This window comes from Odocoileus virginianus, chromosome 5, assembly GCF_023699985.2.
Source record: "Odocoileus virginianus isolate 20LAN1187 ecotype Illinois chromosome 5, Ovbor_1.2, whole genome shotgun sequence".
NCBI lineage: Eukaryota > Metazoa > Chordata > Mammalia > Artiodactyla > Cervidae > Odocoileus > Odocoileus virginianus.
This window is the reverse complement of record NC_069678.1, coordinates 39,974,817-39,990,374: the sequence shown is the minus strand read 5'-3', so window position 1 is coordinate 39,990,374 and position 15,558 is coordinate 39,974,817. Positions and strand designations below refer to the sequence as shown.

The 15,558-nt window shown below is 35.8% G+C and overlaps 1 protein-coding gene across 2 annotated transcripts in view; it reads right to left on the bottom strand.

Annotated features, from left to right (window-relative positions):
• SELENOF (selenoprotein F) overlaps positions 1-15,558 on the bottom strand; it is a 40,013-nt gene that overhangs the window by 4,179 nt on the left and 20,276 nt on the right. For both annotated transcript variants that reach the window (XM_020877238.2, XM_020877237.2), the window contains exon 3: positions 12,696-12,759. In XM_020877238.2, the coding sequence (XP_020732897.1) occupies positions 12,696-12,759 (64 nt within the window). The remainder of the gene's footprint in view (positions 1-12,695; positions 12,760-15,558) is intronic.

Below are 15,558 nucleotides of genomic sequence, written 5' to 3'. Positions count from 1 at the left end.
AGTATAGCAAAACACCACTAGAAACAAAGTTAAAAAAGTAAAAATGACAAATTGGGAAAAATTATTTCTAGCAGTATATAAGAGGGCTCCTATTAATAATAATAAAAAATACTAGGTACTAGAATGAACTAAGGACAGGAACATGTAATATACAAATACACAAGTGGTCACTAAACATTTGAAATAAATGTTCAATGAACCTCAGAAAATAATCCAAGAACTGTCAAAACAATGAGGTAACCTTATTTGGAGAGGCAAAAATTAAAAAGAATATTTAAGGTTAGAGAAGGGGTAGAGAACATTTTGCTGAGGATTAGCTGTGGGAGAAATATAAATGGACACATCCTTCCTGAAAGGTATTTAACAAAAAGAACCAAAGTCTTAAAAATGTGCATATTCTTTAGACCTGCAAGTACCTTTCTCAGAATTTCTTTATTCTGAGGAAACAATGACACTATAAAAGGCAAACACAGATACAAGGTCCTGCTAACCAAGTCTGGAAATCTGAAAATAATCTAAGTGTGTAAAGGGCTATTGGTTAAATAAATTAACACGGACCTCACTATGAGACACATCCAATCATTTAAAAATCGTATTAATCTATATTTAGTGATATAGACACAAATGCATATAAAGGTTTATAGATCAGTTTGTTTTCCATGGTTGTTATAAAAAAGACAGATACATTGTTTTTATATATTTACATTAATGTATTTATATATTTATCTATAAATATATATTTGCAAAGGAAAAAGCTTGGAAGCACTCAACGAAATCTTTAAAAAAAAATTAAGTGAGAAAATACAAAATACTTAGCAGAATATTCCTAACAGTTCAAAACAATAACTACTATTTTAATAGGAGTTATATCTGGAGCACAGGGTTTGGAGAAGTTTTAAATAAATGCCTTCCTTTTTGGGTTACTGTTGATCTACATTTTAGCAAGTTTTTTAGTAATGATCATATCTTAACTGTCCAAGTTAAAAAATTTTACAATATATTAAAAAAAATACAAGTAACATGTTTCATTTAGATAACAGACAGTTCTTAATACCCGTTCTGTAATCATTTGCATTAGTTTCCAATTAGATTTTATACTGACAGGCATGTTTTTGAGAACTTATCTTTTCTTTTTTTTTGGCTGCACTGGGTCTTAATTGTGGCATGTGGGATCTAGTTTCCCGCCCAGGGATCAAATCTGGGCCCCCTGCATTGGGAGGGCAGTCTTAGCCACTGGAGTGCCAGGGAAGTCCTGAGAACTTATTTTTTAAACTAAGAATCAACTAGCAATATAACTATAGACATGTTTCACTATGAAGATCTTTATATATGTGCATCTAGGATAACAAAACAAAAATTAATAAATACTTTTTCTTTTCAAGGTTTTGCAGAACTGTTGGAAGAGATTTAGATATCCCATCTGAATTTCTCCTACTATATTTAGTTCAAAATAAAATTGACTCTACTATTCTGCCTTATTAGAATGTCTTTTCTATTACCTTTATCCTTTCAGATTTGCCCAAAAACTCCTGAGTCCCCAAATGAAAATGAGCTTATGATATCCTATGGGTTTTATACCACTCCTTTGGCAAATGCTATAACGCACACTTGTGTAAAGCATCATTTAACACATCATTCACAACTACAAAAAAAAATCTCTAGAGAAAAGAACTCCTTTTAAATACTTTTTTCGTATTTATAACAAAAACTATAACTTTGTCTTTCAGAAGATTTTTAACAGGCTGGAATGAGAAATAAATTTAAAAGAAATATTAAGATGAGTTACATAATGACTCATGGAGGGTGAAATAATGACTATCTTCATCTGTTCTTTTCTCCTCTCTCTGCTATGTATAAATCCACAAGCTCCTAATTTTGAATGAAGGGAATATCCATTAAATACACTGTAGTGCCAAAACACATTTTACAGGCAGTAAACTAAACTTTTAAAAGATATTTGAATATTCACTATATACACAGCACTAGGATAGACTATATGAGAATATGGAACTTGCAAAAAACATCCCAGAGTAACTTATTTTTCTACTGTACTTTCTGTTTTAGTTTCTTAAAAGATTTTTTTATTTATTTTCGGCTGCACTGGGTCTTCGCTGCTGTGTGCAGGCTTTCTCGAGCTGCGGGGAGCAGGGGCTCCTCGCTGCCTGCGGTGTGCGGTTTCTCATAGCTGTGGCTCCTCTTGTTGTGGACCAAAAGCTCTCAGGCGCGCAGTCTTCAGCAGCTGCGGCGCGCAGCCTTAGCTGGCCCTGCAGCATGTAGGATCCTCCCAGACCAGGGACTGAACTCGGGTCACCCGCACCGCACACTGATTCTTAACTACTGCGCCACCAGGGAAGCCCTCTGCTGTTCTAAAAATAACTAACTAAATGATACCAGCTTGAAGAATCCTAGAGATTAATTCAGTCACTATTTCAAGAAAATGTTCTTATGCCAATTTAACTATTTGTCAATTAGGAAGGCAGATTTGCAAATAACACTTTAAAGTGATCAAACATACAGAAATGATTAGAAAACAGGTTAAATGATTCAGTTAAGATTCTTATCAGCACGGCATTTCTGCAGCTGCCTAGATTTGTGCAGGGTAAATATTTACTATATACACTGCTTAGAAAGTCATAGACTCTTGAAGAATATTAAAAAACAAAAATCTATCTTCCAAAAGAGGATAAATGGGGATGAGGGGTAATAGGAAGGATATGTCTAGAAATAAAGAAAAGTTTTGAACTATTATTTTCAAAATCATAAACAAGTGAAAATATAGAAGCAAAATATACTTGCTGAGATCTAATGATATATCTTTGATCACATTAGAAGCAGTCATACAATGTACTCGATTGGTTTAAAGATTTAATAAATAGGCTTACAGCAGGTACAATTAAGATTTGTGAAGTGCCATACAAAGTTACATGGAATGATAATTAGATATTTTACTGTTGATTAGAAATAAGTACATTTCAATCAGTATATATTCTAAACAAAAAGTTCATATCATATCCAGAAACAATAATACAAAGAGAAGAGCACCAGCAACAACAAGAAGAGAATTGAATTCTCAAGTGTGTTCAATGAAAACTACTGGGCATTCATATAGTTCTAAAATAAGAAAATTTACTACTGTATACAAACTATCTGGAGTGCAAAACCATGACTTATTTTGGTCCTTCCAACAAGACAATTTAAAAGCATTTAAAAACATTCAGAGAGAAGAATGGAACTGGAGGAATCAACCTGCCTGACTTCAGACTCTACTACAAAGCCACAGTCATCAAGACAGCATGGTACTGGCACAAAGACAGAAATATAGATCAATGGAACAGAATAGAAAGCCCAGAGATAAATCCACGAACCTACGGACACCTTATCTTCGACAAAGGAGGCAAGGATATACAATGGAAAAAAGACAACCTCTTTAACAAGTGGTGCTGGGAAAACTGGTCAACCACTTGTAAAAGAATGAAACTAGAACACTTTCTAACACCATACACAAAAATAAACTCAAAATGGATTAAAGATATAAATGTAAGACCAGAAACTATAACACTCCTAGAGGAGAACATAGGCAAAACACTCTCCGACATGAATCACAGCAGGATCCTCTATGACCCACCTCCCAGAATATTGGAAATAAAAGCAAAAATAAACAAATGCAACCTAATGAAACTTAAAAGCTTTTGCACAACAAAGGAAACTATAAGTAAGGTGAAAAGACAGCCTTCAGATTGGGAGAAAATAACAGCAAATGAAGCAATAGACAAGGGATTAATCTCAAAAATATACAAGCAACTCCTGCAGCTCAATTCCAGAAAAATAAATGACCCAATCAAAAAAATGGGCCAAAGAACTAAACAGACATTTCTCCAAAGAGACTCAGATGTATAGAACAGACTTGTGGACTCTGGGAGAAGGCGAGGGTGGGATGTTTCAAGAGAACAGCATTGAAACATGTATATTATCTAGGGTGAAACAGATCACCAGCCCAGGTTGGATACATGAGACAAGTGCTCAGGGCTGGTGCACTGGGAAGACCCAGAGGGATCGGGTGGAGAGGGAGGTGGGAGGGGGGACTGGGATGGGGAATACATGTAAATCCATGGCTAATTCATTTCAATGTATGACAAAAACTACTGTAATGATGTAAAGTAATTAGCCTCCAACTAATAAAAATAAATGGAAAAAAAATAAAATAAAATAAAACATCAAGAAACCATGTTTCACCCCATAACATTGGCAACATTTTACAAAGACAATAACAGATGATTTTGGCAGAAAGTAGAGGAACAGGGCAATTTTTTACCTCGCTGGTGGGAAAAAAAAAAAAAAAAAAGAAGAAGACATACAGATGGCTAACAAACACATGAAAAGATGCTCAACATCACTCATTATCAGAGAAATGCAAATCAAAACCACAATGAGGTACCATTACACGCCAGTCAGGATGGCTGCTATCCAAAAGTCTACAAGCAATAAATGCTGGAGAGGGTGTGGAGAAAAGGGAACCCTCTTACACTGTTGGTGGGAATGCAAACTAGTACAGCCACTATGGAGAACAGTGTGGAGATTCCTTAAAAAACTGTAAATAGAACTGCCATATGACCCAGCAATACCACTTCTGGGCATACACACCGAGGAAACCAGATCTGAAAGAGACACGTGCACCCCAATGTTCATTGCAGCACTGTTTATAATAGCCAGGACATGGAAGCAACCTAGATGACCATCAGCAGACGAATGGATGAGGAAGCTGTGGTACATATACACCATGGAATATTACTCAGCCATTAAAAAGAATTCATTTGAATCAGTTCTAACGAGATGGATGAAACTGGAGCCCATTATATAGAGTGAAGTAAGCCAGAAAGATAAAGACCATTATAGTATACTAACACATATATATGGAATTTATAAAGATGATAATGATAACCCTATATGCAAAACAGAAAAAGAGACACAGATGTACAGAACAGACTTTTGGACTCTGTGGGAGAAGGCGAGGGTGGGATGTTTAGAGAGAACAGCATCGAAACATGTATACTATCTATAGTGAAACAGATCACCAGCTCAGGTTGCATGCATGAGACAAGTGCTCGGGCCTGGTGCACTGGGAAGACCCAGAGGGATCGGGTGGAGAGGGAGGTGGGAGGGGGCATCGGGATGGGGAACACATGTAAATCCATGGCTGATTCATGTCAATGTATGACAAAACCCACTTCAATACTGTAAAGTAATTAGCCTCCAACTAATAAAAATAAATGAAAAAAAAAAAAAGAATAAAAAAATAAATAAAAACATTCAGAGAATGGCAATTTAAATAATTAAAAGAATCTGAGAAGACTGGAGGTACAATAACGAAGACAAGACAAGCTAAAAAGATGATCCCTTTTCAGATCAGAATGAAAAAGTCAGGAAAGGACCACTGAAGACTACATATTCATAAAAGGTATATAAGCAACATAAACATAGACTTTTAACCAGATTTCCATTTGTCAAAAGTGGAACCACCCTTGAATTGGATAACTCTAGTAAATACACTTATTCATTCAATAAATATCTGAATTCCTCTTAATATGAGGTACAGTGTTAGGATGACTGGGAGTATATTAGTGATTAAAAAATTTAAAAACTGAACTTTAAGGAGTTCCTCCAGAAAAACCTCTATTTCTGCTTCACTGATTATGCTTAAAGCCTTTGACTGTGTGGATCACAACAAACTGAAAAGTTCTTAAAGAGATGGGAATACCAGACCAACCTATTTTGCCAGGAGAAATACCAACAACCTCAGATATGCAGATGATACCACTCTAATGGCAGAAAGCGAAGAGGAACTAAAGAGCCTCTTGATGATGGTGAAATAGAAGAGTGGAAAAGCTGGCTTGAAATTCAACATTCAAAAAATGAAGATTATGGCATCTGGTCCCTTCATTTCAAGGCAAATGGAAGGGGAAAAAAGTGGAAGCACTGATGGATTTTATTTTCTTGGGCTCCAAAATCACAGTGGACAGTGACTGAGGCTTCACATGAAATCCAAAGATGCTTGATCCTTGGAAGGGAGGCTATGACAAACCTAGATAATATAATAAAAAGTAGAGACATCAGTTTGCTGACAAAGGTCCATATAGTCAAAGCTATGGCTTTTCCAGTAATTGTGTATGGATGTGAGAGTTGGACCATAAAGAAGGCTGAGTGTTGAAAAATTGATACTTTTGAATTGTGGTGTGGGAGAAGACTCTTGAGAGTACCCTGGACTGCAAGGAGATCAAACCAGTCAAATCTAAAGGAAATCAGCCCTGAATATTCACTGGAAGGACTGTTGCTGAAGCTGAGGCTCCAATACTTTGGCCACCTGATGTGAATAGCCCACTCACTAGACAGCTCCTGATGCTGGGAAAGATTGAAGGCAAAAGAAGGGGGCGGCAGAGGATGAGATGGCTAGATAGCATCAACCGACTCAATGGACATGAATTTGAGCAAACTCTGGGAGACAGTGGAAGACAGAGGAGCTGCAGTCCACGGGGTCGCAAACATGACTTAGCGACTGAACAACAAGGTTTGGTAGAGGCAGAAGACCAGTAAAGCAAATAAATACATTAAAATATTATGTGGGAAATGCTATGGAACACAATGCGGAGAGTGAAAAATTCTGTGCAAAAGTAATCCCCAAATAATATTTGAACTGAATTTTGAATGAATAGGGGTTCATCACAGGAATGGGCAAAAAGCACAAGTCAGGAAAAACATGCAGTGTGTACGAAGACTTAGCAGTCAGTGCAGAGAATTGCAAGAGTTCTGCACATAAACTAGAGACATAAGCCTAGAAAAGAGAGTACATGTCATGATAGGTCTTGTATACGACGCTGAGTTTGACATTTATTCTCTATGTGATGGGGAACCACAGAGAATTTTAAATAAGAGGGTCACATAATCAAATCTGTCTTATGGAAAAGGTCTTTTTGGTAGTTGTGTAGGAGAGATAATAGAAGCAAGAGAAGGGAAAAGACAGGTAGGCCAGATAACAAGTACAGAACAGGCCAAAGGAGTAAGATATGAAGGTTATTGAGGAGGAGGAAGAGACACAACTTGGTGACTAGCTGCGTATAAAGTATGCAAGAAATATTAATCATGAGTCTTGGGTTTCATGCTAATCCTTTTGCTTCATTTTACTGCCATTTGTGGAAATAGTGAAGAAGACAGTGTAGTTTTAGAGAAGAGGATTAATTTAATTTTTGAATGTGCTGGGTTTAAGGCTTCTCTACTAAAAATATAAAAAGTCAAAATGACTTTCTGAGGCAGCCATACAAACAACTGAGAAGAGAAGAGAAGCAAAAGGCAAAGGAGAAAAGGAAAGATTTATCCATCTAAATGCAGAGTTCCAAAGAACAGTAAGGAGAAATAAGAAAGCCTTCCTCAGTAAACAATGTGGAGAAGACTAGAGATCTCTTCAAGAAAATCAGAGATACCAACGGGACATTTCATGCAAAGATGGGCACAATAAAGGACAGAAATGGTATGGATCTAACAGAAGCAGAAGATATTAAGAAGAGGTGGCAAGAATACACAGAAGAGCTACCAAAAAAAAGACCTTAACAACCCAGATAACCACGACGGTGTGATCACTCACCTAGTGCCAGACATCCTGGAATGTGAAGTCAAGTGGGACTTAGGAAGCATCACTAGGAACAAAGCTAGTGGAGGGGATGGAATTCCAGCTGAGCTATTTCAAATCCTGAAAGATGATTCTGTGAAAGTGCTGTACTCAATATGCCAGCAAATATGGAAAACTCAGTAGTGGCCACAGGACTGGAAAAGGTCAGTTTTCATTCCAATCCCAAAGAAGGACAATGCCAAAGACTGTTCAAACTACCACACAATTGCACTCATTTCACATGCTAGCAAAGTAAGGCTCAAAATTCTCCAAACAAGGCTTCAACAGTAGGTGAACCGAGAACTTTCAGATGTACAAGCTGGATTTAGAAAAGGCAGAGGAACCAGAGATCAAATTGCCAACATCCACTGGACTATAGAAAAAGAAAGGGAATTCTAGAAAACCATCTACTTCTGCTCATCGACTACACTAAAGCCTTTGACTGTGTGGACTAAAACAAATTGTGGAAAATTCCTCTAGAGATGGGAATACCAGACCACCTTACCTGCATCGTGCAAAACCTGCATGTAGGTCAAAAAGCAACAGAACTGGACATGGAACAACAGACGGTTCCAAATTGGGAAAGGAGTATGTCAAGACTGTATATTGTCACCCTGCTTTTTAACTTACATGCAGAGTGTACAGTGTTAGTCGCGCCTCAGTTGTGTCCATCTCTTTGCAACCCCACAGACTATACCCCACCAGGCTACTCTGTCCATGGAGTTCTCCAGGCAAGAATACTGGAGTGGGTTGCCATTTCCTTCTCTAGGGGATCTAACCGACCCAGGAGTTGAACCCAGCTCTCCTCCACTGCAGGGAGATTCTATACCATCTGAGCCACCAGGGAAGCCCCCAGGGTAACTGTATAATGGAATGTTATCTAGCCATAAAAAGGAATTAAGTTCTGAAATACACAATATGATGAATCTTAAAAACACGTTAAGTGAAAGAAATCAGTCACAAAAGACGTCTTTTATGATTCCATTTATCTGGAGTCAGAAAATCCACTGAAATAGAAAGCAGATTAGTGGCCACCAGGGGCTGGGAAAGTGGATATGAGAAATTAAAGTGTGTGTCCTTCAAACTTTGGGCAGGACTGAATGGAGCTATCTTTCCTTGTTGAGGTCAGGATTCCTGTCTCCTCCACATGGAAGTAAAAGAAAATAAACTCAAAATTACTAAGAAATCGATCATTCTAGACCTTAATTATAAAGTACAAAGCAGTTCTATTGTCAGCTCACTATCTGCACCCACCAATCAGGCAGTCCTTTTCTCAGGAACCCCTTTGGACCACTTCAGCCTCTAAGATGATGAGGCTTCCAAAATATGGGTTTTTAACAAATTCAAATAGTTGTACATCATGTGAAATGCTGGGTTGGATGAAGCATAAAGTGGAATCAAGATTGCTGGGAGTAATCTCAATAACCTCAGTTACGCAGATGACACTACCCTTCTGGCAGAAAGCAAAGAGGAACTAAAGAGCCTCTTGATGAAGGTAAAAAAGAGTGAACAGGCTGGCTTAAAATTCAACATTCATAAAACAAAGAACATGGCATCCAGTCTCATCACTTCATAGCAAATAGATGGGGAAACAATGGAAACAGTGAGAGGCTTTATTTTCTTGGGCTCCAAAATCACTGCATATGGTGACTGCAGTCACGGAATTAAAAGATGCTTGCTCCTTGGAAGTAAAGCTATGACAAACCTAGATGGTGTGTTAAAAAGCGGATACGTTACTTTGCCGACAAAAGTCTGTCTAGTCAAAGCTATGGTTTTTCCAGTGATCATGTATGGATGTTGGATGATAAAGAAGGCTGAATGCTGAAGAAATGATGCTTCTGAACTCTGGTGTTGGAGAAGACTCTTGAGAGTCCCTTGGACTGCAAGGAGATCCAACCAGTCAATCCTAAAGGAAATCAATCCTGAATATTCATAAGAAGGGCTGATGCTGAAGTGCCAATACTTTGGCCACCTGATGTGAAGAGCCAATTCTTTAGAAAAGACCCTGATGCTGGGCAAGACTAAAGGCAGGAGGAGAAGGGATGACAGATGACAAGATGGTTGGATGGAATCACTGACTCGACGGACATGAATTTGAGCAAGCTCCTGGAGAGGGTGAAGGACAGGGAAGCCTGGTATGGTGCAGTTCATTGGGGTGCAAAGAGTAGGACACAACTGAGCAACTGAACAACAACTAAAAATGTAGGCCACAATCTACAGAACTGTTACAAAAGCAGAATCTCAGGATATAAACCCAATTTACAGAATTATACTCTGCATTTTAACAAGACCCCCAGGTGACGTATATGTATGTTGGTTTAAGATACTATGAGACCACCTAAGTGGAAATGTCAGTTCACAGTCTGAAATGTGGTGATAAACAAAAGAACGGTTTGAGTTAAAGACATAAATTGGGAGTTACTAGGTGAACACTGCAGTAGAAACTGAGGGAGTGGGACACCATTCAAGAAAGTAAGAAAAAGAGAAAATAAGAACACAGACTGTGACTGACACCACTATTTGAAGTGTGGGTGGTAGATGAGATGCCAAAAAAGGAGAATAAAAAAAACTGTTCACACAAGTGAAGGGAAGAGAAAGTCAAATGCTAGAAAGTTATTGTTATTCAATTCTCAAAACAGTCCAATAAGGTAGATATTAACTGATTTTATATCACCTATTAACCCATTTTATAAATGAGTAAATTGATGAAGCTAGTGCTAATCAGTCAGTATTCCTTCCAGTAAAACTCCGAGGTAGCATCATAATCCTAGGCATCACTCAAGAAGTGAAAATCTATTTGCTATCTCAGTTGTACATTATTTTAAAATTCCTTTCTGTATCCAAAGATTTATGATTCTAATACATAGGCTGGCAAACTATAGTCCACAGGCCACATTGGCCTCTCTGCTTTTATAAATAAGGTTTTACTGGAACACAGCCATATGTATTCATTTAAGTATTTTCCATGGCTGCTTCTGTACCACAAACGCAAAGTTCAAAAGCTGCAATGGAGATACTGTTGGCTTTAAAGTTGAAAAGTATTACTATCTGGTCTTTTAGAGAAAATGTCTGCTAAGACCTACAAAATCAGGGGAAATTTACATTTTTATTTTGGAGAGAGATAGACTGCAGACACATCCTTATCATGGTAAGACTCATGCATAAGAAGGAAAACATACTTAACATTATTGCTTTGATGTCACTGTAAGTGATAAAACACTAGATCCAACATACAATGAGAAGTTTTTATACATACAGACTTTCCTACTTAAACAACCATACATGGAAAAACCAAAGTATTTTAGGAGGTATATCTAGAATTAGCTAATATGATTTGGGACTTCTTTTCCCCTCACAAAACCTGAGTTAATTAATGTGGATAAGACATTTCAAATTTTTAATCCTTCTCTCTTCTAGAATAATTTAACATTATTTTTTCCTTCTGTTTCATGACATGGCTAATTTAAATTAAATAAACTTAAAAAATGTACTAGTTTCTCATGGGCCCAGAAAATATTGATAATATTATTAAATATGGCTATGGATTATAGAATTATACAATCATTTTAATTTAAATCGGTTTGTACTAATTAGATATTTATACACAGAATTAAAAACCTAATGTTTCAAAAGGAAAAGACAGTATGACCACATATACCCACAAGTTTGATAATTTAACTATACATAAGAAATATATATATAATTAAGTTGTAATCCAAAGATTAATAAACTACACTCAATCTTTTAAAGACTGAACTAGCAGCTGTAGAAATTATTATCATGGACATGATAAAATCTGATATCAGAAATAGAAGCGCTAACTGCAAGCTCCTCTTGACCTCATGAAAATCTGAGTCACAAAAGATTATTAATAAGACAAGTCAGTAAATATGAATAATCAATATAATTGAAGAGCAAATGTCAAGACATTTTAGGAATAAGAATGATCACTTTATCATTCAGATAACTGATATAAAAAAAGCTAAAACAATTCTGATTACAATTCTGAGTTCAAGTGTTTGAGGCAAAATTAATCCTAAGAGCAAGGAATTTTCTCCCCAAGTAGAAGCTGTTATATCCTGTGTTATATTAGAATATGTTCTTATTCTAATAAAGAATGTATTTAATTAGATGTGCATCTGCTCTGGGTCTCAAATAAAATGTCCCCAAGTCAAACTGTTTGATTACATTTCTGTGCCAAAAGGAGCAATATTTTATTATAAGTAATTCTAGGCCAGCAATAAAAGGCATGTGTTAACATGGGCAATTTTACAAAATACTAAACCCAAAAAATTCTCTTGCCATTGAGTAAACAAGTCAAGAAACCACAGGAAAGGCAGCAGAAACAAAAACAGAATGAGGTATACAAATACAGCACTTATGCATTTCAGTTAAAAAAACCTTCATTACCTTTATAAAACTGATTTTCAAGTGACATGCAAGGATGGAATAGAAAAGGTTCAAGTCTTTTTGGAGATACAAATCTCCATTACTATTAGCTGTCAACCAAAAGAATACACTTTCACAATTATCCTTTCATATACTTCTCTTTAATTCCTGTGAAGATATACTCGTATGATTTCCTTTCTTCTACACCTCAAGTTCTATGGTATTTAATTCTCTTCTTGATTATTTTTATTTTGTACAAGTCTAGTTTCACTTAATGCAATTGTTTATGAGTTTTATATAATTCAGTTATACTGAAAATATTATTTAGAAAGATTACATTTACACGTGATAAAAGAAAGCCTCTCATAAAATGTGTACTCAGTAAAGTCTCTTAAGAAAGTACTCATCTCATTAGGTACTTTATTTAAATCTAAATTTCATGTTTTATGCTTGCTTAAAGTAACCTAGTATTCAATAGTTATTATAAAACTCTTCCCCACGAAAACAAATGGAGAAAAAAACTCATATACTTTTTAGAAAGTATAACCTTAAAGTTTCTTATTCTTTGAAATATTTAATGAAATTATTTTTGTGAAATGTTGGTCTTAAGTTATTAACTAAAATTTATACTAGAGTTAATTTTACATACCTTGGACTTGAGGGAACCTCCCCAATTTTCATCCACAGACTTCAAGAATAGCTCCTGCATACAGCTGCAAAAGAAAAAACAGGAGTTTAAAAAACTGGTATAAATTTTTAAAAGGTAGCTATAAAATAAATATAAAATTTCATAGTATAAACATTCCAGTTAAGCAGATACAGAGATCAAACAAACATCGGAAGAGAAAATGAAGGCCTAAGGGTATTAAACAGTAGAGGTGTTCAAGCCCTTCCTGGAGTACACTCAAACTTATGAAGACTTGACAATCAACTTGAATAGGTAAGCTGTTCTAGGAAGTTTTTTTTACAAAATTTTAAAGATTTCCTACAGTTTTTCTTTTAAGGATGCTAAGGTGAATCCAGGTGTGTATCCATCATCTATTCAACAAAAATATTTAATGAGAACTCCTTTTGGTTGCTTTTAAAATTAAGTGATCAATGTTCTAAAATTAAATAATACAAAACCCCAATCAATACCTTTAAAAAGTAATTAGAGTAGTATATAAAGATATTACTCAAAACTCAGTAAAATCTCATTATAAAGAACTTAAATGCAAATATTTCCCTTAATGAGATTCAGCTGAAATGAATTCAATGGTAAATGTTGCTTTTCTACATATACATTCTCTTTATAATAAATAGCTTATTATAAAAAACTCAAATGCAATGATTTTGTTGCAATGAATTCAGTTGAAATGGATTCAATAGTAAATATCACTTTTTTGTAGCTGTAGAGCATTGTCCATTCTTCTGGTAGTGACTTGGGAATGCTGTGACTCTGAAAAGACAGGCAATTATAGGAACATACTACATCCATTTTACTTCTTCTTAGCTTTTTAGTCTTTTTTTTTTTTTTTAGTTGTATGTCCAAGAGCTAAAGATAAATTTTAATTTTCAAGTTCTAAAATAGCACAGAATCACGTGCACTATGAATTTTTTTTTCAGACACTAAAAAATAAAAGCACAAAACAGAAATTAAAAAAAAAAAAATCACCTTAATTCCAACTCCTCCCAACATAATGGCTTTAAAAAAACATTCTGGTGATTCTGGGTTGGATCGATAAAGTTCTAAAGTTTTTGAGGGGCACAGCTACTGAGAGTCAGATTGAATTTGTTTTCCTTCACACTACTCATGGACTCTCTGAAACACTGATGATCTCAGATTAAGAACTCTGATGATCTCTAAGATTCTTAAATAAGATTTGGTTAATCTTGGTTAGCTAATCCTGCACCCTAAATCTTTAAAAGTATAAGGCCATATTACCAATGAGCTCATAAAAAGATTCTAACATCACTAATCAATACAGAAATTAAATCAAAACCACAATAAGATACCACTTCCCACTCATTAGAAAATATTATATAAAGAAAAAAAACAAAACAAAACAAGTGATTGAGTCAGATGTGGAGAAAATGGAATCCTTGTGCACTGCTGTTGGAAATGTAAAATGGTACCGCCACTATGGAAAACAGAATGGTGGTTCCTTTAAATATTAAAAATATAATTATATGATCCAGCAATTTCATTTCTAGGTACAAACCCGAAAGAATTAAAAGCAGGGACTGGGATAGTTATCTGTGTCATTATTCACAATAAGCAAAAGGTGGAAGCAACCTAAATGTCTATTACCAGATGAATGGCTAACCAAAATGCAGTATATATACATACAGAGGAAGGAAATTATGACACATGCTACAACAGGGATGAAAACTGAAAGCATTATTATCCTAAGATAAGGCAGCCACAAAGGTATATACACTATAGGATTCCACTTTTATGAGGTACTTTGAGTAGTCAAATTCAGAGACAGAAAGCAGGATGGTGGTTGTCAGGGGTTGATGGGTGGTGGTAGGGAGGAACTGTTTAATAACTATGTTTCATGTTGGGAAGATGAAAAAGTTTTGGTGATAGATGGTGATGAAGCTTGGACAACAACGTGAATGTACTTGATGTCACTGAATTGAACACTTAAAAACAGTTAAAATACTTAATTTTATGTACACTTTACCATAATTAAAAAAATAAGGCTATATACAAATTTGGTTATTAGATTTATCTTCTGTTTCCAAGTTTATGATCCCCCGGAAACTCTAAGTGGAGATTCCACTACCTTATATGATGGCATTCCTCTATACCACTGTTTCCCTAAATTCTTTGTATCATTACACAGCAAAAACAGTAACAACTGTTTGGAGCACTGGGGTAAAAGGAAGTTGCTGCTTTTAATTGGAGATGACTAGCCTGGGGGCCCGGAGGAGGCAATGGCATCCCACTCCAGTGTTCTTGCCTGGAAAATCCCAGGGACGGGGGAGCCTGGTGGGCTGCTGTCTATGGGGTCGCACAGAGTCGGACACGCCTGAAGCGACTTAAGAGCAGCAGCAGCCTGTGGGCCTCTGGTCACTTGAGTTCCCATTCCGTTGTCCCAAAGGACTGAAGGATCCGAGACTCTTGTAACCCGTTTTCTGCACCACAAAACATGAACTGATTAATGAAAAATATTAGAAACCTATTTTTTAATGACTACGCAAGCTCAGATGTGAGCTTCTCAAGGAAAATTTCAAATGCTTAAAGCATTAATTTGTGATGCTAGTTTGGCATTTTATTTAAGAATTTGCAGTGCTCATAGGAAAATACGTTTTTCGTGGTGAATAAATATAGTAAATTACAAATTGTGGTAAATTTTCAATGCCTTATAAAGTAATCATAAGAATCTTTGGCAACACATACATTCACATACAAGGAAATATATGCTATTCAGAATTTATCAAATGTATAAAGTATGAAAAGATTAAAAAAAGTTAAAATTTGAAACTTCCTTGAATTTCACCTTTAGCGTTTTTTACTTTTTTTT